This window comes from Ursus maritimus, unplaced genomic scaffold (assembly GCF_017311325.1).
Source record: "Ursus maritimus isolate PB19 unplaced genomic scaffold, ASM1731132v1 scaffold_22, whole genome shotgun sequence".
NCBI classification, from domain to species: Eukaryota; Metazoa; Chordata; class Mammalia; order Carnivora; family Ursidae; genus Ursus; species Ursus maritimus.
Window position 1 is genome coordinate 20,707,290 of NW_024424675.1, and position 27,555 is coordinate 20,734,844.

General features: G+C 37.0%; 1 protein-coding gene across 2 annotated transcripts; it reads right to left on the bottom strand.

Moving 5' to 3' along the window:
• Positions 1-372: 372 nt before the first annotated feature.
• RAD21L1 (RAD21 cohesin complex component like 1) lies at positions 373-26,936 on the bottom strand. 2 transcript variants are annotated; one of them, XM_040638101.1, is made up of 14 exons: positions 26,849-26,936; positions 24,864-25,039; positions 23,588-23,717; positions 22,042-22,135; positions 19,791-19,897; positions 15,942-16,112; positions 14,945-15,040; positions 13,872-13,979; positions 12,064-12,290; positions 11,724-11,823; positions 10,764-10,888; positions 8,740-8,832; positions 6,117-6,194; positions 373-1,413 (listed from the first exon to the last, which is right to left on the bottom strand). In XM_040638101.1, exons 2-14 carry the CDS (start codon positions 25,005-25,007, stop codon positions 1,225-1,227), a joined length of 1,662 nt encoding a protein of 553 aa, XP_040494035.1. In that variant the 5' UTR covers positions 25,008-25,039; positions 26,849-26,936; the 3' UTR covers positions 373-1,224. The 2 variants fall into 2 exon arrangements, with proteins under 2 accessions (XP_040494035.1, XP_040494034.1); XM_040638100.1 differs by having other exon boundaries at positions 8,740-8,835.
• Between the last annotated feature and the right edge of the window lie 619 nt (positions 26,937-27,555).

Consider the following 27,555-nt stretch of genomic DNA (forward strand, 5'->3'; position numbering starts at 1 on the left):
TGACATTCTTGAAAAGACAAAACTATAGTCATGTAAAAGAGTGGTTGCCAGGAGTTAGGATGGGGAAGGGAGTGATTACAAAGTGATAACACAAGGGAGTTTTTTGGGTGATGATACTGTTGGTATCCCGAATGTAGTGGTGGTCACAGGAATCTAGACATGCGTTAAAATTCACAGAACTGTGCACCAAAATGAAAAAGTCAGTTTTTCTACATGTTAATTACAAAAATAAAAGACTTTTGAGGGGACTTTAAATGATGTATCTTTCAAAAAATAAAAGACATTTTTAAAAAAGAAAATTTTGACATTTCAATCTTATACAATTAATACATTCAAAGAAGCCATTTAGAATTTCATTTGTAGCATAATTCCAGATACAATGGGATTGAAGAGCATACTATAGGCTTCACTTTATAGTATAGTACGGAGCTCACGGAGCATTATATGAAAATTTCCTAACTCAAACTTCAACTAAGAAAACAGAAAAACAATAGTTTTAATGTCAAATATGCTCGGTAAACACCAAGTAAAAGAACATTTATTTTAATGACCTTTACTTGAATTGCAGCTGCAGACAACATGCTGAATAAGTGTCCGCTAATTTTTTAACATAAGCAGATTTAGTTTTGTTGACAATGAATGGTAGTTATAATAATCATTAAATAATAAATAAAAATGTTAAATGACCTATAAATAGACTAAAAGCCAGTCAGATAATTTAAAACAAAGACAAACTTAAGAACCTTTAAATTAAGATATTAGATTAAAAACCATAGTATTAGGTCAAATCAAGGATGATCTGCATTAGAATCAAATAAATTATTGTCTGTGGGGGAGTAAGAAAGTATTAATTACTAATTATGCCCATAAAATTTAAGTAAATAATCCAATGTAAAATGGCTTTTTAAAAAATATCCTTAAATGTTTCTTGAAGGCACATAGTATTTTACAAATGTATTCTAAATGCAACATTCAAGTCAGGGAAATGGCAAATACTATACATTCAAGTTAGCTAAGTTAAAAATATTACTTAGCTACAATTAAGTATTTCTGTAAGCATGTAGGTTTCCAATTCTGGCTATGATTATTCTGAAGGAAATAGGAGTGAGCTTGTATATGAAATGGATCAGACCTTTCGCTGCTTCCAGACAGTTTCTGCATTAAATTGAACAATCTACACAGAAATTCCAATGATTACATAAATCTGCATGTTCTGGATTTCCTTCACATTTTATGGAACATTGGTCCCACTGTAGCTATAATATCTGCATAGGGATCACTCTGGCTCAGCTCAATAGCCCGCTGTTTTTTTAGGACAAGAAAGCTATAAAATTTGGCAGCAGCTTGTTTTCGGTCACTATTTCTGCAAAGCTTCATCAGACTAAAGTACTGCATTCCCATCTTGTTGGATTCCTGGGAAAATAATTAGAAAAGAAGAAAGGAAAGAGAAACAACATTATTAAAAGTACAGCAGGCTGTGGATGCATAATGAATAAAATATTGATATTTTTGATAAGTCAGTGTGAAATCCTAAAATGGAGAAATGCAAATGACTCATTAGGAAACTTTAAAAACATTATAGGTCATTGAGTGTAAGCGTGGTTCATTGAGAAAATGCATGCAAAAGAACTCTTAAAGTGTTATACAAATTTCTTATGTGTTATACAAATGTTAGGTCTTTTAAAATTTTGATGTTAACATAAATGGCTCTTGAGGAAAGTGAAGTTAGTTTAGACTTGCAGGCAGAAAACAATCCGCAGGACTTTGGGAGGCTTCAAATACAATGAAAATTATCAGCCCTATCAGGCTTCTTTTCCTTAAAGGTACTGGGAGGTGGGGGTGACTATAAACAACTCTAGTGATAAATGTAAAATTATATTTATATCTCAGTGGCAGAGGAATATGAATATATAAACATCTCCCAGTTTCTTGGCACAGACTAAAAAGATGTTGGATTCACCACAGGGCACCTACGAACCTACTAAAAAACTGAGATACAATAAAGTATTTAATTATGGATAAAGATAACTCCTTTTATGAAGACTAGTACTTGGAATCAGAAATCTAGAATAGAAGTACCGTATAGTCTTCTTAGTTAGAAATACTGTGATGAATACTAGCCAGTATCCCTTGAGCTTCTTACTCCTTTGATAGCTGTGAGGTATTTTAGAAATATCATATACAGGTTTTTGGGTAGTTGTTGTTGTTGTTGTTTTTGCTAGTCCACAACATTTAGCAAACTGATAAATTAAATACTTTATCATACTTTATCTCAACAAAAGGAGTGGATCAGTATCAACAGCCTTTCAGAGATGGCATGCCAAACCTTCGCTTATTCCCTCTTGAGGAGACAAGATGTGGATTGACTGGCTTGAATCCCTTTGAAAAACACCCCAATGTGCAAGACTGAGCACACATGCTTATGTATTCTGTTCCCTCTAGAAACCCCTCTAAAATGAAGGTAAAGGAATAAAAGGTGACAAAGGAAGGAGATAAAGTGAAAGACTGACTGACTTAGCAGAGTAGAGAAAGTTTAAACTTAAGTGCCAGCAGGGAGGAAAGCCAGCAGAAAACAAGCCAGTGTGAGCTACAGAGCCTTGGCAAAGCTCAGGAATTGCAGGCAATAGTATGTTATAAGATGGAGATAAGAATTCCTCAGAAGTCTACTTGGGAGCTGTTAGACCCTCCGATCCACTCTACCACTTCACTGAACCAGGAGATCATGACTCCAATACCCTGCCAGGAGGCAGGAAGTTGCCTTTCTAGAGATTTCAACCACTGAGGCTCTAGAGTTGGGACGCCAAGCACTGTGGATGTTGGAGAAGTGTCATATCACAAGCTGGGGGTTAAGTGAAATTCTACAAGCTAAACAATGAGACAGTCAAGTTCTCCCCCTCCCCCTCTTGGTGCCTGAACCACCAGTATCCTGCTTATATCTCCTGGGCAGTAGATTTGAAGATTTAGCTGGGAAAACTGACCATGGGGGCCGGGGTCTAGGGGGACTACAGATAATGGTGCCTGTGTGTGTGCAAGTGTGTGTGGGGGGGGAGGAGGCACGGCCCAATTACCTCACTATTAAGACCATAAGTCTACAAGCCCCACCCTTGCTTATATAACTTCCAATCTGATTTTTGCTGTCTCACTCCTTTTTTTTTTCAGATTTATTTATTTAATTTTAGAGAGAGAAAGAGAGAGAGCACGAACGGGAAGGGCAGAGAGAGAGGGAGAGAGAATCTCAAGCAAACTTCTCGCTGAGCACAAAGCCGAGGTGGGGATTGATCTCACAACCCTGATATCACGACCTGAGCCGAAACCAAGAGTCAGATGGTCAACCAGCTTCACCATCCAGGCACCCCTTTGCCGTCTCACTTTTAAATAAGAACAGATAACCAAAGATCTACCAGACACTTGAGTTTAATTTCTAACATTCAAGAGCATCACTAACATTCAGGAGAATCACTAAGCAAACAGAGACAACGTAGGGACCAGAAGAAAACTATAACCTATGAAAGAGAAGACTCTGTATCCATAAAACATGATGAGGAGGATTATTGAAAGAAAGCAGATTAGTGGTTGCTTGAGGAAGGGGGGAGTGGGACCAGTGGGAGAGATGGGACAAAGGATTATCAAGAGGCACAAGGAAACTTTTTGGGGTTGTAGATATATCACTATTTTGATTGTGGTGATGGTTTCACAGGTGTACACACAATGTCAAAACTTACCTACTGTATACTTTAAATAGGTATGGTTTATTGTATGTTAATAATACCTCAATAAAGCTGTTAAAAAACTAAATACATAAATGGAAAGATTAGGATGCTACAAAGCAAAAGAATAATTAATAACTAAGAACTCTTAGAAAACAAAAAAGGTGAAAGTAGAAATAAAATTCAATAAAAACTGGAAGATAAAGTTGAAGACATTTTCTAGAGGGTAGAAAAAAATAAAAAGACAAGGGGAATTAATATAAGGGATAAAAGATTTTTTAAAATTTGAAGGTGTAATTCAGGGGACCCAACATCTGACCTGCAGGCAATCCAGAAAGATAGAACAGATTAACAACAGGAGGAAATCTATGAAATATAATAAAATTTCCTAGGGTTCAAGGACATGAACTTTCAGAAGAAAGAACCCATTACCTGCTCAGCACAATAAATGAAAAAAGACCCATATCAAAACCCATCATCATGAAATTTCAGACCACTAGGAGTAAAGAAAAGACCTGAAAATTTCCAGAGAGAAAATGAAGGTCACCTACAAAGGATTGCCAACCAAGCAGCATCTAACTTTTCAGTAACAACATAAGAAGCCTAGATATGTTACAAAGCCTTCAACATCTGAAAGATATTATTTTCAAACTATGTTCAGAGATGATCAAGTTAAAGGTAAAATAAATTTTCAGACTTGTACGTAGTGTCTATCTCCTATGCACTCTTTATCTCAGGTTATTATGAAAGAATGTTAACCACCAAAAAATTCAAGGTAAACGAAGATCAAAGCATTGAGAAATGGAAAAACAATATAGGAAAGAGACAAAGGAATTCCCATGTTATGATAAAGGAATGTCCCAAGACAAAAACTGTGGAAAAGACCTAGAGAGCAGCTAGTCCAATTAGAACAAGAGGATGATGAGCTGTGGAAGGAGTATCTTCAAGAAAACATACTGGAACTGATGAACTAATTGACACCTTTGAGTATACTGAAAGGGGTTTCATTATATCGTCAGAGAATTTCAGAAAAGAATTAATGATGAGTATATAGACACTAAGAAAATGGGGAAAATGAGGCAATGATTAACTCCAAAAAAACCCCACTATGAAGTTGACAAGAAAAGAAATGTAATTACACTAATTTTTACATAGTCTTTGTAGCAGTGACTGCTGATTGTCCCTTAACATCCATTCTTGTCTTCTCTCATAATAACAGAATATATTAGCTGGGCCCAAGGTTGCCAGATAAGGACTACATTTCCCAGCTAGATGTGGCAAGGTGGTAAGTGCTGGGCAATGAAATGTGAAAAGTGATACACACAATTTCTGGTTGTACCTTAAAGGAAATTTTGCTGCTGAATGGAATGCAGACATGGTACTTAGCCATTTTTGGTTCTGAGAATAAAGAAGATGAGATAAAGGTAACCTGGGTCTCTGACAACTTTGTCAGCATAGCGGCTATACCAGATTATACTTTATCTTTTTAAACTACTGATATTTTGGCTCTTTGTCAAAATCAAACCTATATCATAACTATTACAATTGTAACACTGTAAACACTGAATATTGTGCTAAAAACAGACTGCGGTGAAAAAGCTATAACTAAGCTAAATTTTCATTTTACATTGAAAGAAGCCAACAGATAAAATTTAAAGCTGAAATACCAAGAAAGAACAGTAAGAACATGTAATTAGAAATATAGATATAAATACTAAAAGAAACAGCTTAATATAGTTGCCTCTGGTGAGCAGGACTTAGGAATAAGGAAGGTAGGACAAAAAACTTCTGTGTTTCCCTCTAAGCTTTATAGCATAGAACTATTTAACTTTAAAAATTATATACATGTATTATTTTGATAAAAATATAAGTTAATTTTTTTTGAGAGAGAGAGAGTGACAGCAGGGAAGGAGGTGGGAGGGGCAGAGGGAGAGAGAGAATTTCAAGCAGGCTCCATGCCCAGCACAGAGCCCGACTCAGGGCTCTATCTCATAACCCTGAGATCATGACCTGAGCCAAAATCAAGAGCCAGACACTTAACTGACTGAACCACCCAGGCACCCCTAAGTATAAGTTAAGTTTTAAAATTATCTGTTTACTTTTAAACTGCTATAAACTTAGTTCCATTTACAGAATTAGTTGATATCCTGCTAAGCACAAGAATGGGGCATAGACTAGATGTCTAGGAGCATGAGTATAGGTAAGAAGTTGATTAGAATATGCAGGCACCAAAAGCAAACTCCCACAGTTAGCCCTGGGTATACTGCTCAAAATCATTTCATTCTAATGGAATTTGGTCTCAACAAAAAAATAAAGAAGGAGATTTCATTTTTATTAATGTCTAGAAGATTGACATCAACATTTTATTTTTAAAAACAAAAATAGGATTGACGAACCCTACCATCTTACCCGCAAACTATTTAACATCTGAAGAATTCTTCGATTCCATCTCTCTGTCTCAATATTTTGTTCATTCCCTGATGACTCCTGTTTGAATGATTGATAAAATATTTCATTTAAACAAATTTTACCAAATGCTTACTATTTGCCAAGCATAGTGTTAGCTGCTACAAGAAACCCGACTATAACACTGGGTCCTGCTAAATAAAGAGCTTATAGTCTGAAAATAGAGAGAATCAGAAACATACATATATATATCAGTCTTTGCAGGATTATATCTACACTACCTAGGCAATGAGGGGCTCCAGAGTAGGAGATTCTGCAGTCTTTACTGGTAATGCATCCAAGAGCATTAAGACCTTACTCTCAAAAGTAAAATCAGCAATGACTTTTTGGTTAGGACTATCCCGGCTCTGGTCAATTTGAACTGAGTTGACAGGAATAAACATAAAGCAGGAAAAAATGCCTTGTAAAGGCCTTTATCTAAACTTACCTGGTGATACAGAAGCTCTAACTAATAACTGATGTTTAGCAATCTGTGTACAATTGGATTAAAACCTTTTTGATATCAAAGGTAACTTGTCCAAAAAAGATCAGCCCACTTCCTGTCATATTATCTGAATAGATTCATTCTTCTCAGTCTTTAAAATTTAGCCACCTTCTGAAACACCTCAATATTTAAAAATTGTCAAGTTGAAATGCCTTCACAGGAACTCACTCTAAGTTCTTATCAACTAACACTTTATGAGCTAAGAACGGAACTGGGCATAGGAAAGGTGCTGATGAATCTGACAAAAGAGCAAGTCTACAAAGTGCAGGGGGTGGGGGGTGGGGGGAGAAAGGTGACACAGAACTGACCTACTTTATAATTTTTCCTAGGCTAGCTCTGACCATGCAATCACCCTTACCACTGGTACACTGTTTGTCAAATGTCACTTCACGTGTACCTTTGGAGGCCAGACACTTACTATCTGTTTTCAATTTCACAAACTCCAAAATGATTTCAGAAATTTCCAGGATATTCTGGATGATATTTTGAATCACTTGACGCTAAGGGGACTGACTGCAGAGTCCTCACTCCTACCAATTATACTGGCTTCCTGGTCCAGCCTATATAGCTTCCTTTCTTACATTCCAGAGGGAATGACCCGAAAATATGGTCCCTTTATTCTGAAGAGTTTTCCAAATCCCTCCAGGTGCAATTTACTTTTATTTCTTTCTGGTCTGCCCTAGGATAAGTGAGTTCACCCAATTACTGGTATTTATTATATTGTTAAATACACAAATGCTGTTTTTCAAATATAAAAAGCAATGGCCCAACTCTTTGTTAAAGATCCATGAGACTGTAGCTTCACCTATAACTGCACAACTAAACTAACCAGGAAAATGCTCAAAAAAAAATATAGTCTGTGCGCTTTGCTGAAGCCTGTCTATTTGATCTATCTGGACACCCTACCGCTGAATCCATTGTGTGGAAAGCCCAGTGGATTATTAAAACAGCTGAACTTGTGCTGTGTTGTGGTTTGCTTGACCACGTATGAAAATAACCTGTGTCTACAGAAGCAAAGAGAAAGGCGAAAAGGAATCAACCCACTTCTGGTTCAGCTGTTCAGATGTTTCAGGTAAAAAGTTCAGGTATCTATCCTGTCCTAAATTATCTAGAGAATTCAGTCTGTTTTCCACATATGAAGAAGCTAACTTGTAGTCTTGGAACTCATTATAAAGATAATTTATTTAAGAACAAACTGGCATTAATAGCTATTTTGATATTATTCAATAAGAAACTTTTGCTAAAATTCATTACAATCTTAAAAATGCCTTCAGGACAGTGGTACAAAGACTGGAGAAATAAGAACATGATACTTATGGAGCCAGTTGGGGTTGGATATTACTTCTGGCTTTGTTCTTGAATCGTGGCCCTTTGAGGAGACCACTTTCTTTTGCTGGTTTCTAGAAATCTTCGACAGATATAGGCCTTGAGCCATATAATGTTTTGGGAAAAAAATGCCACGTTTGTTTTTGTTTCTTGTTTTTTCGTTTTTCACTTATAAATAAAGTAAAATTTCAAATGCCCTAGGATGTACCTCTATTATAGCTCTGCTTCTTTAAAGCTGTTATAAGTTAAAACAGTGATTCTCAATATTTTTAACCTATGACTACCTTTGATAACATAGAAATCTCATAATTTTCTTTAAAATTATTTGAAGTTTCAAAATAAGTTAAAGAAAGAAAAAAGATTAAAGCAATTCTGAGCATGTTTTATCAAACTACTGACATACCTCTTTGTTGAGATCACTAATTTAAATAATAATTCTAGAAAGTAACCTGACAGCTCTGAAACCAATTTTTAGGTAAATAAGGTGGTAACTATTTAGGAACAAAGTTTTTTGTTTTTGTTTTTTGAAGATTTTATTTATTCATTAGAGAGAGAGAGAGCACAAGCAAGGGGAGCAGCAGGCAGAGGGAGAGGCAGAAGTGGGTTCTCTGCTAAGCAGGGAGCCCAATGCAGGGCTCGATCCAGGACCCTGGGATCATGACCCTAGCCAAAGGCAGATGCTTAACAGACTGAGCCACCCAGGCACCCCAGGAACAAAGTTTTTAAGAACATTCTCAAGACTATGCATATATTTACCAACTCCACCGTACAATTCTCAATTTCTTGTGCTAAGATGGCATTCATTAAAGAGGATTCCTCAGTACCTGAAGATACCATTTCAACAATATCCTGCTAAAGCAAATTAGGGAAAGATAGGTAAGTCATTGCAGTAGTAGTAATCACAGGAACAATTTTATTTTGTTAAATGCTTTAATCACATGAATGCTCATTTCTAAAACTAATTTAAAATACTATCTGCATTCACAAAATATTATTTCTGATATATCCCATATAGGCTGCCCCTGTTTTCCACATGCCTCCACAAATGAAGAACCGGCACATCCCTGCCCTCTTTGCCGCATATCGTTTCCACTCCTACCTCCTTCACCACTGCAGACCTCATATCAAACACCTTCATAGCTGTGTGGCTGGGACCACTTTCCTTTGAAGCATTTTGTCTAGCCCCAACCCCTATTTCTATCCTCATGCCAGTACCAGGAGGCAGAGGAAGGAGAACTATAAACAGATGGCTGAAAATGGGGGAAGGGATATTAATATCCCTACGTAGGGCCATGGCAAGATTCTTGCCACCACTGCTGGAGCTGTCACTGGCAAAAGGGAAGACAAACGGTCCTCTGGAAGGGGAGCAAAGGCATAAAGGAAGAAGGAAAAAGAGAAAGTCAGAAATTCTCCATTCCTTATCATTTCCTTTTTTCATTGCTATAGAAGCTGTCGGCCCTTTTTTTGTCTTTAACCAGTCTTCAAGTTAGGTGCCTCCTACAACAAAGGGTACTTGGTTTTTCATTTCAGCTTTAAAAATTTTTAATGAATATAAGGAGCTGCATTTTATTCTTTAATCTACGTTGTTTGTGGAGACCTATGTTTTTTTCTCTTTTAACTTCTATGAATATTCTGCATTTTAGGTACATTCAATTTTGCAGTTACTTTACATAAAAAATGTCTAATGAAGATTTGAAAATGATTAATCAGAATCAATATTTTTTTCTGTCCTGTCAATGTTTTCCCATTCCTAATTATATTTCACATCTGTTCACCATTTTTGGAAGCAGAATAAGGATGGAATTGAAGATTAAAGCATAAATAGAGTAAAGGAGTTAAGAGGGTCAAGAGAGATTGATATACAAGTTCTTGGGAAAGCACTTGGGAAAATCTATTTTTTTCATATGTTAAAAAATCATGAACTAAACAAGCTTGCCTGATCATAATTTTCAGTAGGTGCACTCTAAGAAATGCCTGAGCCCAAATAAGGAAGACAGTACTGGCAACCCAATATCTCAATATCCAGTATACTATCAAATATTTAGTAAAATATGTTGTTTTAATGCATTATGAAATTGTCTTTCCTTCCAAGGGCACTGGGTTCCAATGTGGATTGACTTTGACTTCCCTGAGTGGTTATCAAAATACAGTGATGATGGAACAAACCAGAAAAGTACTAGTTTATTTTTATCTGGTTTGGCTATAATATTTACATTTCTACAACCACTAAAGTGACAATGGGGAATATATTTTAAAGCACATTGATTCCAATGATGCTGTTAAATAACTATGTTTTTTGAATAAGAATTACATCTTCAAGTAAAAATTTTTTTAAATTTTGTTTGGTCATGGATCTTTAGATAGTCTTTTGGATTCAAGGCTAAGGTAATTATAAGTCTAAGACATAGTCTTAGAGGTGAGAAGAGTGAATTTATGATCAGAAACAAAACATAGGTGCACTGTCTAGAGTCCTAAAAAATTTCATGATATATTGAATGTGGGGCCCAGTAGGATTCTCAGGATATAACTGGATTCAATATTTGATGTACCATGCAAAATGTTTCAGTATGAAACCACTTATCTTGTGATTTACTATCCAAAGCTTCTAGAAAATACTGTTCTGTAGATGAAAATCATGCTTTTCATAGTACTGCCACTTACTAAACAAATTACAGAATAAGATAAGATGAAATATAAACTATAAATGTAAGAAGATATATCAGAGTCTCAAGGTTCACTCTGTGTCAGAAAAATAATATTTTTATTTATCTTTAACTTACCTCAGAATTAATATTTTTATTGATATCCTCATGAGAGCTACACTTAGATCCATCAATCACATCCTTCCAAGTTTTGGATTGATTTAAGTCTTGCTGGAAATTTGGTTCTTTCATCACGGAGGTCTCTGAATTATTAAGGAAGTATAGAAGATTTCACCAAAATATCTTTCAAACTTAAATTGGGATCTGGTTGTTACAAAAGAAAGCACCTGACAGAAAACTTGCAATCCAAGAATTTAAGCAAAGGGTGTACAAACTTTCTTATAGTTTCCCAAGTCTCACGCATTTATCTTCTCTTTCCCCTTGTCTGCTTCTTATCAGCTCCACTCCCCATCCTCCACCAACTATCTCCTCCACACTCACTCCAACACATGCACTCACAAGACAACATGGATAGTTCAAGCCCATCTTGGTGTATGGTTCAGTAGATTTTAATGCTTCAGGACAGGTGATCAGGAAGCAGAGATTCACTCACTACCAAAACTGGTTTTATTGTTCCTTTATAATAGTCACAATAATAATCAGTAATTATTAATACTCTGTATCCTCTAGATGGATGGAAGTATCTATTTCTCAGGTTAATTGTATTGTTTAAATGTTATTCTTATCACTAGGTGACTTCTCATATTAGTCGTCTTAAAGTGAAACATTATCCTCCTAGATAAAGTCGTTTTATCTGTTGAAGGTTTATGAGTACTTCCTGTAGGGATGGGGGAGGTAGGTAGGAGTGAATTTAGGAAGAATCCACATAGTATATATACCTCATCTTTTTAATGTAGCTTGTTGGACAAAAATTAATCTGCAGGCATTGCTGATGTAACAGTTTAAGTTGAAATACTCTTCTAGAGATAGCATTTATACTTGGGAATATGGAATTGGATCCCGTTTTCATTTGAAATGTAAAATGACATTTTTGTTTCTACAACATTCCCCTCAACATCAACAGTTAGGATGTCTCACCTATTATGTTTTTACTTCCCACTTCTTCCCTTACTGATTCCTTCTGCATCAATTTTCTTCCAAGTTTAAAGCCAGAGGACAGAAAGCATTTTGTAAACAACTGTAAAAACATACATTTTTATTTCTTGTTTTTGTATAAGTAAAACAATTCAATAAAATACAAGCACATATGCTAAAAAGTGAAAACTATAATTCATGCACACACATCAAGCAAATTAACTCAAAAGTAAGGCGGTATTTTTTTTACAAGTTTTTATTCTGTTGTATACGTGAATGTAAATATGCATTTATTTATTTATAACCAAACACTGCACCTAAGTAAAAAGATGAAAACTATTACCATTTTCAGTTCAGCATGAGTCAAATCCTGGGCAGCAGTTGACAGAAGTGTGTCCACTCCTCCCTTCTTCTTCCACATCATCAATCTTTGGGTAGGAGGTGCAAGTTCCAAAACCATGAGCGTGTCCGTAAAGGAAGTAAGCTGTTTATGCATAATTTTGCTACTGATCTCCTTGATTGGATCTACGAGCAATTTCCTCTTTTTGCCTTTTCTCTTCTCAGCAATGTCTAAATATAAGAAATAGGCACAAATGTGATTGGTTGTACTGCTTTGTAAAATGATATTCTAGGCACCGCATATCTATCTACCACAATGCAACCTACAGAGTTGCTGTGGGAAGAAAATCCCTTTCTCTCTACTGAAAAATCATGCTTCAAAGGGTTTTTTTTGCACAGCTAGAGTATCTGAGCAGCCAAGAGTCAATGTATCTTGTAAAGTGTTCCTTCAAAGTACTTAGAAGGGACCCTGTTGACCTAGGAGGCAGACAAGTGAGGAAATGTGGAACAGAGGATATGATAAGGGAAGCTGCTCAATTTTGAAGTTCCTCAATACATCCATATAACAAGATATTTTGAAACATTAATTTATATTTGTCCAGTATATTTTTCCCTCCTCCATTGAAATTCATACACAAATTCCAAGTAGGTAGCTAGGCCCAAGGGATTTCACTCCTTTAGATAATTTTACCAGGTAGAAAGCAGAAGTTAAGCTTTTCCTTAGTAAAGATGCAAAAAGGGAAGATCAGATTTTCCAGAATGGGTGAGGTTTGAGATCAGATGGAGCCAGAAGGAACTAGTAACCTGCCTAGTAATGTGCCTTGGTAAAATGCTGGGAATGTGACAAGATCCCAGGAGGGCTGGCTGTGTGATGACCCCAGAGGCTATATAGGCTGGATTTAGTGGGTACCACAAACTGTTGTGGCTGATGACCAAAATTTCCTTTCTACCTGCCACACCCCTCCCTCCAATTTTGACACTGCATGGCTTAGGGCATACAGGGGAACTGTACAGATTGAAAGTTTTGCTAACCCAGTGAGATAGAAGCTCAGAGTTGCATATAGTAAAGAAAAAAACTTGAATGCTTTATTCCTTGCATGCCTGAGTTTATAACTGAAATTCATATCAATCATACTACTTAAAACTATGATGCCCTTACAAGGTCAACTTATATATTAGATTCATATTTATCTTTTATTCCTAAAAATACGCATGAGGTTAAATGTTAGAGGGCATAGGCGTCTCTTCTGATCCTTTTATTCTGCCTTATTTTATATTCATTTGCATGTTTATCTATCTTCCCAATCAGATTGTAAACCTCTTAAAAGCAGGTACCATGTCTTCTTCATTTCTGTGCCCAACAGAGAGTAATGGTTCAATAACTACTGGCGCTGAGCTCAGTTTTAGATTTCCCAGTTTCCCAAACTCAGTATATGGCTTGACCACGACTAACTAAAATGAAAGGATCACCTCAAATTTCCTCCACACTCTTTCCCTATTGTATTACAAATGTTATTACTGGATTGACTACCTTCTATAATATTTCACAGATTATCTCACAGTAAAAGACAGTAGTGTATCAAAAATTAAAACAAAGGGGCGCTTGGGTGGCTTAGTTGATTAAGCAGCCAACTCTCTTGATTTCGGCACAGGTCATGATCTCAGGGTTGTGAGATCGAGCCCTTTGTCAGGCTCCACACTCAGTGGGGAGCCTGCCGTGGATTCCCTCTCTCCCTCTGCCCCTCACACCTCAAATAAAGAAATCTTTTTTAAAAATTAAAAAATAAAAATAAAAACAAGAATAAGTCTGACCTGAAACATCAATTGGGTCAAGGGTAAATCCTTGTTCTTCATTTGATAATGTTTCATCCATTTTTCCATTTTCAGGTACACATATATACTCTGGATTATCTAGTTCCACTAATAACATCACCATAAAAGGAATTATTAGAAAATATTTTAAAAATAATGGTTATGTTATAAGTTAGTTGCTTGTATGAGAATGCAACCAAAAGATAATGATAATTGAAGATTTATATTGCTAACTGGAGCCAAATCTGATTTTTAGAATCATGTACTTAATGGAGTTGAAGAGACACAGAGATTATAGTGTCTAGGTGAGTCAAGTATCATCACCTTCTTTTGTAATGTGACATCTACAGTTAGACTTAGTAGAAACAGCGGTAGCAACCATAATAAATGACTGACATAAATTTGATTATATGTCTGCTAAAACCTTGTATTCTGTTAAATCACATAATTATTAGTTAACCCATAAAGAACCGTAAGTAAACTTAAATTGCCTCTCTTTTTACATTTTAAATTTCTGTTAGGTGGGAAATGTAACATCAAAAAGAGTGAAGAATCAAAATGGGGCTATTCATGCTTTTAATTCTCAGGAAAAATCAGAAAGACTTCAAATAATCTGAGGTACCGTCACATGAATTTCACGTAGAAAATATCCCCACATCTGTAATTTTTCTCAAATTGTATACAGATTGTCCAATTATATTAATGCTGATATGGTATTAATAATTAATGACAATATTAATAATTAATAACCATTATTAATATCAGATATTATTGATGTTTTGAACATGTAACACATTATTTTAATGATTCAAAAGCACAGTATTTTGGCAGAGTGTTTAAATGTGCTCTCATACCAAATAAACCCAATCCTGGTTAAATACCATTGCTGTACCTTTCTCGGAGTCTAGTTTCCTATTCCATGTTGTCTAGGGTCAGACTCAAGAGAGTCTGAGGGACAACATTCTTTACTATCTTTCAATATACTATATTGCTACTTAAACTGCACAGTTATAAGGCTTACTTTGAATATTAGTATCTGTTCACTTTCTATACAAAGGATAATTTCATCATACCCACTATAGTATCAGGCGGTTCAGGAGGCAGAGAAATTTCTCTGTTCAAATGCCTGTCTTCTAACAGGATATTTTGATCATCTTGCAGTAGATTGTCTTGAAAAACACAATAAATACTTTCGTCATACAGAGTTGAATCTGTCATTTGTTCACTAAACCTATATTGACATTACTGTATGCAAGGATTATAAAGCACAACCCTACTTAGGTAGATTTGATTGGTTACATAGACTATCATATTTCAAGTAGGATAATATAAAATTTTATATATATCATTTCCTTTCCTTTATTAAATAGCTGTTTAATTTCAGGAGATATTTACTAAACTAATACCAAGATAGTAACCTTGTTACATAGCCATGCTTAGATTTCAAATCAATAAGTAAAAGCTTTCAAATTCTTTGGTGGAGATTTAAGGTAGAACCACTATTATTCATAATTTTGAAATTTCAAAAAATCTGCAATAACTAGCCTTTTAAAGTAAACTAGAAAATTAAAAAAAGATTTGTTATTTAACCATCACTATCTTTAAAATATGTGTATTTAGATTTCCCAGTTTTTGTCTACCCTACTTCTATGATTATTTTATAATAACATCATAATATAAATATAAAATTATAAAATAAAATGTTGGACAGATCCTTTCGCTGTTTCACAATTTCTGTTAAGGAAAACAATGTTTTCTAATATATGATCTCATATATTTTGTGAGGAATATATTTACTCCACTCCTTCCCCTTTAAAAATTAGGAATTTCTAAAAATAAAAACAAGTAGTATTTTATAACCTATATGAAAAATGTGTTTAGATGGTTATTCACTTAGACCTAGCCTAAATGTTTAAATACACCATAGACTTTGAAAACCTGTATAAAAAATATATTAATTTATATGACACAGGGGGATACCTGAAATTTTAGTTTGATCTGATAAACCTATTAATACATTCTAGTACGATCAAAATAAATATCTAATTTCTATATAACCAGACAGCATACCAATCATTTCTCCTGCAGCCCCTTCATCTCCAAATCCATCTCCACTGTCATAGAACAGAGGTTTTTCTCCAGCAATGCTTCCAGAACTATGTTCAACTAAAGGACCACTGGAATTCAGCAGTATGTTGTCATCAAAGAAGCTATGTCTTCTGAGAATTTCAGTTTCCTCCCCTAAATAAATATGTATCATTAATACTGAGTTAGCCGTAGAAACATAGAGATTTAGGGTTAGATGGAAATTCAGATATCTTCTTGGATAGCCCCTCCCATTTTACAGATAAGAAAAATGAGAGCTAAAAAACGTATTTGAATTGTCTACTAATGTCACTCAGTTAATCAGCAGAGACTGGATTTCTAGTCTAACACTTTTCCAAAGCAATAGGGAAAAAACATTAGGATAGAGTTTTTAGTTGTGATTCAGTTTAACAATTTCCCAGAGGGTTATTATTGGCAGTGGAATGATTTCTTCTACATTAGATAGGTCATGTCCTGCTTGATCAAGCATTATTTCATATTATTTCAAGTACAATTGCTTGTGTTGTTTACCCATAATGGAGGTCTAAAAAATAAGAAGCATATCTGTCTTCTTAGGAGCGGAAAGGTAGGTAAACTATTAAAGAATGGGCTTATAACACTCATTCAAAAAATATTTACTGAATGACTGGGTATTAGGCAATCTGCTTGGCTGTTGGAGATGTGGCAGTCAAAAAGACAAAACCCAGTCAGCTAATATTAACCGAGTACTTATTATATGCATTATATTATGTAACAGAAGATACTATTATAATCCTTATTGTACAGACAAGGAAACATGTCCATGGAAAGGTTTTATAATTTGCACACAGTCATACCCCTAATAAATGACAAAGCCAGGATCTGAACCTAGCAGAGACAGTGACAGTATCAGTGTTAGAATTTCACTGGTAAAATAGTTTGCAAAATGGCAACTTATGAGAGCAAACTCCTAAGACACTGACGGCAGCAGATAAAATGAACTCCCTCCTTCAAACTGACTTGCTTCCAGATTGGCTGTATATTCTTTCCCTTTCTTGGATTTGAATCCCTAGGTCCAGGAGTCTGAAACCAGAGGTCAGACAGGGGTTGGTCTTCTCTTCCCTCTCTCTAACAATGCACGTTAGTTAGTGTTAGTCAGTAAAGAAAATAATGAAGTATCACTTATATTAAGATTCTTCTATAGGCCTACATCTCCTAGAAAGGAGGAGTTGAAAAAGGCAGCCTTCAGTGCACTGGATTGAAGATTTGCTCAATAGAAGACTGACTTAAAAAACAAAACAAAACCAAAAAACCTAAAAATATGTTCAGATCTTCCAGAAGCATCTTGAAAGCTCCCAAAAGAAAAACCAGCCTTGGTCAATAAGATAATAACATTTATGAACAGACACTGTATTCTGAGCACTGAGTATCACGATACCCTGAGATTACTCAAAAAAATTTAAAAAATAATCATTGCTTTCAATCTTATATTATATTTCAGAATAGCATGTATTAATATGAAACGTTTCTCAGAAAACATTAGGTTTGAGCTAGTTTTTGAAGGAGAGAAAAATCACTTATTGATGAAAAGGACTGAAGGAGGGAATAAGGGAAATAGCTCTCTGAGGTTGCTAGTAGTATCTCAATTTTACAAATAGGGTGGTAAGGCTCAGACAAGCTAGGTAATTTGCCCAATATCACACAGCAAGGCAATAGAGAAAGCTGATTCAAACTCAGGTCTGTTGGTATACTAAGAATATGTTCTTTCCCTTTTTTGAATTGTAGGAGACACAGACTGAGAACAGCTAAATTGTATTGGTTAGCTGGTAAGATATTCAGAGCAAAAACTCTGTAGTGAGAGTAAAACAAAGTTGATAAAACAAAGAGGGTGATAAACTGGTAGAGGGCCTTGAGGATAGGCAGAGGTGTCTAAAGTAAGTCATAGGAACCCAAGTTACTTAAGTAGAGAAATGTGATATGAAAAAAAAAATGGAGTTTAAGGACAATTGTTCTTGCAGAGATATATAGAAAGTGGGAAGAGACTGGGAGATGTGTAGGAGGGTACCATAGTACTCCAGGCCTTTAGCACTTGTGAGATACACACACACACACACGCACACACACACACATACATACTTTTTTTTAAAGTAGACTCCATGCTCAGCAATGTGGGACTTGAACTCACAACCCCGAGATCAAGACCTGAGCTAAGACCAAGAGTCGGACACTTAATCAACTGGGCCATGCAGGCACCTCCGTACTGGTGAATTATGTTGGTGGCTAGGGAAATAGAAAGAAGACCTAAGAGGCATTTCCAATTTTTTGTTGTTGTTGTAAATCAGCATGGGTATGAAGTTTACAGAAAGTGTAGTTAAAAGTGATCCTGGGGGGCACTTGAGTGGCTCAGTCGGTTAAGCGTCCAACTCTTGGTTTTGGCTAGGGTCATGATCTCAGGGTTGTGGGATCGAGCCCCACATGGGGCTCCACACTGAGCACAGAGTCTGCCTGAGATTCTTTCCTCCTCCCTCTCCTTCCCCCTCTGCTCCTCACCTCCCCCACCCCAGCTCTCTCCTCTCTCTCAAAGTAATTAATTAATTAATTAAATCTTAAAGAAAAAAGGTGATCCTAAAGTTTCAGTCTTAATGAAGAATCGTAGTATTTACAGGGAAATGTGTAAAGAGTGTCTTGGGCAGTAGGAAACATGATTAACTCTTCACCAATGTATTACATTTTAAGGCTTAGGGTTATATAGAGTAAGAGATCCATGCACTTCAAAGTATGGTCTGTGGGTTGGTCCTGTCCATGACAGAGTAAATACACAAATTAGAGGTAAGTGCTTAGAATGTTTTAGAGCAATTTCACAGAGTAATTTTATATATGTTTAATTTAATAACAGAAATTGGACCATATATTTTGATTTTTAAACTTTTAATTTTTCTAGTAATCAATTTTTTTAAGTCTTACAAAAGTATCATTCCATTACAGACTGGAAATTAACAAAAATTATAAAACTCATCCTGCACCAAATCATTTAAGGACACAGCTATGGATCATAAGAGTTATGGACGGAGAGTAAGTGGAGGTTAGAGATGTAGCTCAAGCATTACTGCCTTGAGCACCTTCCCCCACCAAACACAGATTTTGGCCATCCTTCTATGTTCACTGCTCCAGGTACCATAAGAGAGTCAAAGATGAAAATGACACAGATCTTATCATCATGGAGTTTCAGACCAACACAGGATGTACATAATATCATGGTACAAGACAGAGGTAAATGCCATAAAAAGAACAAATACTACATGGCTTCAATTCTAAAATACACTCAATAGTTTCTTTTTCACAATCAGTGAGTATGTATTTAGCATGTGGTATTTCCTCCTCAATCCCAAGCCATGTTAAAATCTGTTATTTTACAATTGATATCATCATATACTGAAGGAATTATCGTATTTTGAAGGCACACTATATGCAGCACACATGTAAAACCTTATATATATGTTGCTACCGTAAATGGTTTTTTGCATGTCTCTTTCCCAGCCTGAAGCTGCTTCAGGAAATGCTTCTGCAAACTTTGTACTGCCTATGCCTATGACGCACCTACATACAGTAAGTATGCAATAAATGGCTGCACACTAAGAAGGGAAGTGTATAGCCTAAGACCGAGTCTTGGTACTGACACCTCTTTAGAAAAAGGTGAAGGCAAACTTACTGAGAGTTGCATTTATCCAACAAGAGATTCATTCTGAAGATACTTCTGCTGGTGTAGAGATAGCTATTTCTACTGATATTGTTTCAGTACAAAAATGCAAATATAATTGATTATAGCTTATAATTTTAATTTCCAAATATTCTCACCAAAGCTTCCAGCTTGGAAAAGTAGATCATTACCATAATCTTCTCTAAGTGTGATTTCCTCTGGTTTGCTTTGGTTCTGAGTAAAGTGTTCTGAAACATCAATAGCACTATGGAGAAACAGAAGATTGAGAAAAACATGGGAACAGAACACAAGGATTTTGCAGTATACTGAAAAAAAAAAAACCCAAACCCCTAAAACAAAAAACAGGTTTTATTATAAAAATACTTTTATTTTCTCAATAGTATTATTTATAACCACTAGTTTATTATGCATGCATGTACACAAATGATCTCCAGGTTGCCAAATCCAGTGGTCGATTTTCAGTCCTTATTTTACTTACCTTAACCAACCACATTTGAAACAGATGTTCACTCCCTCATGGAACAGTCTTCTCTTGGCCTACTTTCTCCTGATTTTTTTCCTACCTCATTGGCTGCTCTTTTTCCATCTCCTTTATTAGTTCTTCCTCATAAGACTATTAGCTACTAGGAATGACCCAACACTCTCTTCTCAGATCTCTCTCTTTTTAAAAAATTACACACATTCCCTGGGGGTCTCTTGTGACTCATGGGTGAAGTTCCAACTATATACTCACAACTTTCAAATTTATATATCCCAATCCAGACCTCTTTCCTGAATTTCAGACCCAGATATTCGACTACCTGCCTACTTACCTTGGATGTGCAACAATCGTCTCAAAAATTATGTCTAAAGCCTAATTTAGCCTTTACCCTGCCCAAGTTAAACCTGCCATTCCCTAGTTATCCTCATCTCATTAGGTGGTTAACTCCATTCTCATGCCCAAATCATACTGTCATCTCTCTTTCCCTTAAAGCCATATCCAATTCTTCAGGAAATCCTGTTGGCTCTGTCTTCAAAATATATTCATAATTTGACTATTACCACCTTGATAACATGAAGACTGAGAAGTACAGTGATCACAGACACTGTCATTTCTCCCTTGGACTTCTTTTTTTTTTTTTGGTGGGGATAGTACCGTTTATTAAGGAAAAACCAGACAAAGATCACAGGAGGGTCCCTTCTAGGACACAGAGACCAGGCATCCTGACCCCACATCTGTGGGCTGCTGGGGGGAGGGCACGTGCTCCCAGGTGCGCCCTCAGGTTCCCACAGACAGGGCAGGGCTGTCATGTCCCCTTCCTATCCATCCCAGTCATGAGTCCTGGCATCCCCCACCCAAGGCACTAACTCTTTTCAACCACCAATGCCCTCCTGGGCCTTCACTTTCAGATCATTGGGGGGTGGGGATATGGCCTGGTGTGGGCGGGGAGACCCTCCCAATGCTGGGCTCTACCCCTAGTAGCTCCTGGTAAGAGTTGGGGTGGAGTTTCCCCTACAGCTCCTGAGGGCAGGGGCCCTGGGCTAGGGGTTGGGTGGGTGGGTGGGGGGGTTATCTGGACTTCTTACTGAAATAATCTTCTCATAGGCTTCTGCTTCCTCCCTTTCCCCCTTATAGTAAGTAGCCTGAGGAAGCACGTTGAAATCAAGTCAGATCCAGTCACCCGCCTATTCAAAACCTTCCTATGCTTCCTATCAAAGTAAAATAAAAGTCCTTAATGTGGCCTACAACACCCTACATCATTTGCACCCCCAGCTACCTCTCTGACCTCATGTCCTACCACTCAGATGCTCATTTATAGCACTCCAGTCTCACTTGCCTCCCTGCTGTTCCCTGAAAATGTCCAATGTGTTCTGCCTCGGGGCCTGCCCACTTGTTCTACTTGGAACATTCTTCCCCACATTACTGATTTGTTCCTACACCTCCTTCACGTTTCAGTTCTGACCTTAAAAAAAAGCCTTTCCTGACCAACCTGCCATTTATTTACTTTTTTTCCTATTTCTTTTCATATTGCTGATCATTTCCTGACATATTATATATTTATTTATTTGTTTATTGTTTGTCTAAAATGTAAGATTCATGCAGACAGGAGCTGTTGCTTATTGCTATCTCCTTAGTGCTTAGAGCACTGCCTGGCATATGGAAAGCACCCAACAAATATTCACTGAATGAATGGATGAACATACTGTCAATATTGCAAACTGCATTCAGCAAATATAATGATACATTTTTGGCATTGTATTTCAAAATTTCACACTGAATTTAAATCTTTGTCAACTGCATGTGTATTTCAGTTGTTAACTAGATTCCACTTGTGTTCATTAAATATAAAGGTGAAAACAACAAAATATCAAGAAAATCAAACTGAAGGAAAAATAAATAAAATTTACTTCACATTCTGGGTGTCAAAATCATGAAATTCTTCTGGCAGTGTGATAGCATTGTAAGCAGCTTCAAAATTCTCTTTTGGAAGGTCAACCAGTCCTGAAAAGAATCAAAAACCACATTCAGTGAGCAATAATGCTATATAAGTGAGAAACTCTCAACTCCTGCCTTTCTTCAGTCCATTCTCTACAAACAGCCAGAGTGATATTAAAAATATTTAAAAAGCAATCAGATCAGCTCATTCCCGTGCTTAGAATGATTTAGTGACTTCCCCAGTGCATTTAAATAAAATCCAAATTTCTAATCAGGGCCTCCGCAGCCCTACAAACCTATCAGTATCATCTTTCCCTCATTCACTAGACTCCAACCATACTGGCCTTTTTGTTCCTCCAGACCTTTGCTCTCATGGTTCCCTCTGCCCGGAATGCTATTCCCTCAGGGACTTTTTACATGGCTGGGTACTACTCATTCTTCAAGTCTGACCTTAAATTCTATCCTCTCTGAAAGGCTTTTCCCAATCAGCTTAACTCAAGTAAAGTTTTCTGTTATTTTTTGTTGTAATACTCTGTTTATATATATGCCTGCATAGCACAATCACAATCTATAATTATTGTAATAATTTAAAAGAACTTTTTCATTATCTGATTTCCTCACCAAACTGAAAGGGACCTTATTTGCCTTCTTTGTCCTTGTATCCCAGAGCCTAAAATAGTGCTTGGCACAAAGTATGGGATCAATAAATATCTGTGGATTATATAAATGAAATAATGAACAAAAGAACCATATTTGATTGAGTATAAACTTATATAGAGATTCTACAAATATTTTAAATAAAGAAAAAAAATCCCAGTCAACCCCAGTTCAACAAATATTAATTGAGGGAATAGTATGTTCAAGGTACTGAGACAAGTACTATAAGAGATTCAGAAAATAAATACGACAAAGATGTTGCCTTCAAGGAGCTTGCAAACTAGTATGAGAGGCAAGGCCTGTACCTAAATAACTGTAATACAAGGTAGAAATAATGAATGTATTTAAATTAAATTTAAAGGCATTATATTTATGACACATGTAAACATCCAGCACTTTGGAATGCCTAGAGATTTTCTATAATATTTCATAATAGCATGCTGCTTAGAGTCCTGAGAATTCTGAAAACAATGACAATTATGATATCTGGGTTTTGTCAATTATATTATTTCTAAGTCATCTCATAAAGGCAAAAACAGATACAGCAAACTAAGAAATCCATTAAAACTGGATCATAATTTCTTACATAAGTGTGGTAGCTTTACGTATATTTTTTATGTAAATACGCAGGAACATTACAAGTTTTTTGAAAGTATAACCTTTTCCTGCAAACACAGGAAAAGAGCAAGGGAAAGAATATAATTTGTCCTTAACCATGGAAACTTAGAATCAGTGAAAAGGAAGTTTATATTCACTATACACCCTGGAATTACAGAGCACCACCAATTAAAAGAGCCCACCCCAAATAAAGATGCAAAAGGGAACGAAGATAGGTGAGACAAATCAACATTGCAAGTATACCTGGGCGAAATGTCATCTTCATCTTAAGCAATGCTTCATTGCAATCTGCCAAAAGATATTTTGCCTTCCTATTATAGATTCGCACAACTCCCAAAAGAAGGTGTCCTGAAGTTCGAAGTGCAATTTTTACCTTTCAATAATTTTTAAAGTATAAGAATGTTGAGAATTAGACTCATAAACGCTGTTTGAAAATTATAAAATCATAGTATTTCTTCTCTTTAAAAAGCAGACATTTTGCTTATTCTTATTTCAAGTGAATTACTTAACTTTTACCTCATCTTGTAAAATGATGAACTTTCGTTCTTATTCAATGAAGAGAATCTCATATACCATTTAAGTGAAATATGTTATTATGGGTTTCATGGGAAGAATATCAACTCTGCAGTCGGGCAGACTCAGGTTCAAGCCTTGGCTCGGTTACTGAGGCTGTCATTCAACCTTCTTAAACTTCAGTTTGTTAATAATGGCTACAACTTATTACACACTTATTTTGTGCCAGGCATTGTCTTAAGAACTCTTCATATAATTTTGACAACATCTTCTTTTTACAGAAGAAAAAAACCTGAGACTCAGAAAGCATGCCCAAAATAACACAACTACTAATGGAGTAGGAATGAAACTTCAATTTGACTACTTAAAAGTTCATGTTCTTCACCACCACACTTCACTGAAGCTAAAAGAAGCCCATTTCATAGGGTTGTTGTGAAGATTAAATAATCTAATGAACATAAGCCTAGCCCAGTGCCTGATACATGGAAGGTTTTCAATTATCATTCATTCTTCTTTCAAGCAGAAAAATACTTAACCTAAAAATACACAAAACAATATTTTAATGCAAATTCTAATATCTTATTATAGTATTTTATAATGAACATGCTACTTTTTGAAGTATTTTCATATATATTTTGATTTATACTCAATCATTTTTTTCTACTCTCCATATTCATTCGCTCACTATTTTTCTAAGAAGTACTTATTTGGTTTATATGACATAGATTGTATTTTGTTAAGGGAATAAGGATTACAAAACACGTATAAAACATGACCTTTCTCCTTCAGGGTCCAATCTGTTCATGATAAACGTATGAAATAGTAATTACCAACAGAAACTGACATTTGTTTAAGCTCAGGTAATAAACGTTATAGAAATTAAAAGAGAGAAGACCATTTCAGAAGTAAAACTTCCTTGGAAGTTTTATAATTTTAATTTTATTTTATTTATAAATAAATCTTATTTATTTATAATTTTAATCTATATTTTTAATCAATAACATACCTTAGGTGAAAGAATTTTTTCAATGGTTATCTCTAGATTACATTCAAATACATGAGCCTTTGTGAGTTTCTTCTCCCAGTGAGCTGCAAGCCAGATTTTGGCCAATGGCCCTCGCTTACTCATAAGCACATGGGTGTAGAACATGTTGTCTGTATTCCTTAGCTGTATTTAACAAACTAGAAGGAACGTTAAAAGATATTTAAAATTTGATTACAAAAACAGTTGCTATTTTATAACAAAAACACTTTTTATTAATTCTATAAAATAACAGATTACCTTCCAATTCAAGGTATTATTCAAATTATTTTCTTTAAAGGAGAAACCGTTATTTAAAATACGAAATTACAAACTAATGAGAGCTCTGTTAGACTGTGAACCACACCCAGTTTAAATGTATTCTGATCATTGATGGCTTCTTACATTCTACTTATTTTATCCTGCAAAGGATTTGAGTTCTCTTATTCATATGGTCAAATAAAAAGAGGAGAAAGTCTGGGAAAAATAGGCGATGGAAATAGGGAAAAAACAACAGGAAAACATAGACAAAACTAAGGAAAGTGAACACATGTCACCTCTTTTCTAAAATTTAGGAATTTGAGAAACGTTGGATCATTGACTTATAACCAGGTGTTGAATTTCTTTGTTTTCTGCAAGATGCTCTGGTTTGTTCAAAAATGTATTAACCTTTGAAGTTAAAATAATGGAACTCCAAAGGATTATAAAGTGACAAAATGAGGAAACAAGAAACTACAGGAAAAGAATCCCAAAGCAAGAAAGGAAACATGAATCAAATTTAAATGTTTCCAAACAAGAATGGTGAAAGAAAACCTTAGAACAAAAACAATTTATGCACATGTCTACCTATTGTACTATCGAGAGTAAGGCTCCACTTTAGGCAAAGGGATGTTATAATACTTTGACTTCTAGAGAAGAATCAAGTTATTGCTCACATATAAGTAATCTTAAGCTGCCACTATAAAAGCTTTTTTGCTGCTTTTCTTCTTAAAGTTCTGATCAAAAGCGAAAAGCCAAAATGAACACAAAAACAAAATCAGCCACAGAATTCAGAATGTAGGTGAACTTTGATCAATGCCCATTTCCACCCCCAAAATCAAATCACTGTGCCCAAAATTAAAACTTAGGCAATCTACCAAACCACATTCCCCAGAAACAGAGCAGGAGATTTTCATGTTTATGGCCTGTGCCTGCCCTGGTTCCACTTTCTTCTTTTCTGTTCTGTGTTTTGTCTTACAAAATTGCTCCCAGGTGTATGGTTATGGATGTATTTAAAAAACAACAACCACCCTGTGATTTAATTTTCCTGAGACACTGATTTTCCCCATCACATATTCCACCCTCCCCTGCCCCCCCCAACAGCGCCCCCCGCAAAGTCCCTGGGGTGTTTCTAGATGGGGAGGGCTACGAGAACCGGGAGCCGGGGCGGGGGGCGCAGCTGGGAGAGGGTCCCGGGCAAGGAGGTGGTTTGGGGGAGGGAGGAGGAGAAGGAGGGCGGCCGCGGGCGGCGGGGAGTGAGGGGCGCACAGCCGAGCCGGCGGGCCGCTCTGGGACAGGGGCGTGGGGAGAGCCAGGGGGCTCCTTGCGGGGGCAAAGGAACGGGCGCTGGAGGCGGGGTGGGGGCGTCCGCGGCTGTGAGGGAAAGACCGCGAGCGCAAGGGCAAGGACGCCGGGGGCTTCCTCCACAAACGACTCCTCAGACTTCAAGGCCGCCTGTTCAGAGAGGGAAACTGAGGCCGGAGAGGTGATCGCAGGCGCCCGTTCCTCCCCACGAGGGGAAGGGGCGCCGGGTTGCGCCTCCAGCCTGGGAACCCTAAGGGCGGCTGCGTTCCTCCCTCAGGCGCGGGCCGCAGGGCTCGCGCCCTGAGGCGCTGGCGGGGCGCGTGTGGGGATGTGAGTGGCCGCCGCCCCAGTCACTTAGCTCGCCTTCAGCCCCCGGGTCCCGCCCAGCCCCTCGGGCTGCGCCCTACTTTCGGCGCCGGGTGTGAGGAGGCGTGCCCGAGCTGGAGGACGAGTCGCCGGGGTCCACGCGTCGAGTGTGAGGCGCCTCGCTCCCAGGGCTGCCAGGCGTCAGGGGTGCGCGGCGGAGCGATGGGCGGGGCTGCAAGGGACGGGGCGGGGCAGTTGGCCAGAGATGGGGTGGGGCGAGGGGCGGGGCGGCGGAGATGGGGCGGGGCGAGGGGCGGGGCAGCAGGGCGGAGGCGGAGCGCTCCAGTCCTGGTTTGCAGTCTCCTGCATGGTGCTTGCGCTGTCAGAGCTCTAACCTAGGAATTAAGCAGCGCGGGGGCGGAGGGCAACGGGGGCTTTTAGGGAGGATGACAGAGACGGAGCCGGGTCCTACAGAACAATTGTGGAAGGTGGTGTGACTCCTCTGCATAGTCTCTGAACATCCCTAGGATGGACTCTCCTCTCTTCCACTAACTACATAAGGGGTCCCTGGAGAAATGATTTAATCACTTGAACCCTAGGTTTTTTCATCCGTGAAATGGAAATGATGCTAATAAAAGTACCTGTGCCATAGGTATTGTAAGAGATAAATGAGACAAAGCATGCAAAGAACCTGGCAATAATAAATGCTCAAGAAACATTAGCTATTATTATTGTCATTATTAAAAGATCAATCACATTGACCCACCCTTTGCGGACAGCAATTATCTTCCTGCCTGGGAACATCACA

Coding starts and splice junctions, on each gene's coding strand:
- RAD21L1 (XM_040638100.1), bottom strand. CDS start 25,007: ATGTTCTACACCCATGTGCTTATGAGTAAGCGAGGGCCATTGGCCAAA. Junction 16,113..19,790: donor TTTCCAAGCTGGAAGCTTTG/GTGAGAATATTT, acceptor ATATTTATTTAG/GGGAGGAAACTGAAATTCTC. Junction 12,291..13,871: donor TGACCCAATTGATGTTTCAG/GTCAGACTTATT, acceptor TCTTATATTTAG/ACATTGCTGAGAAGAGAAAA.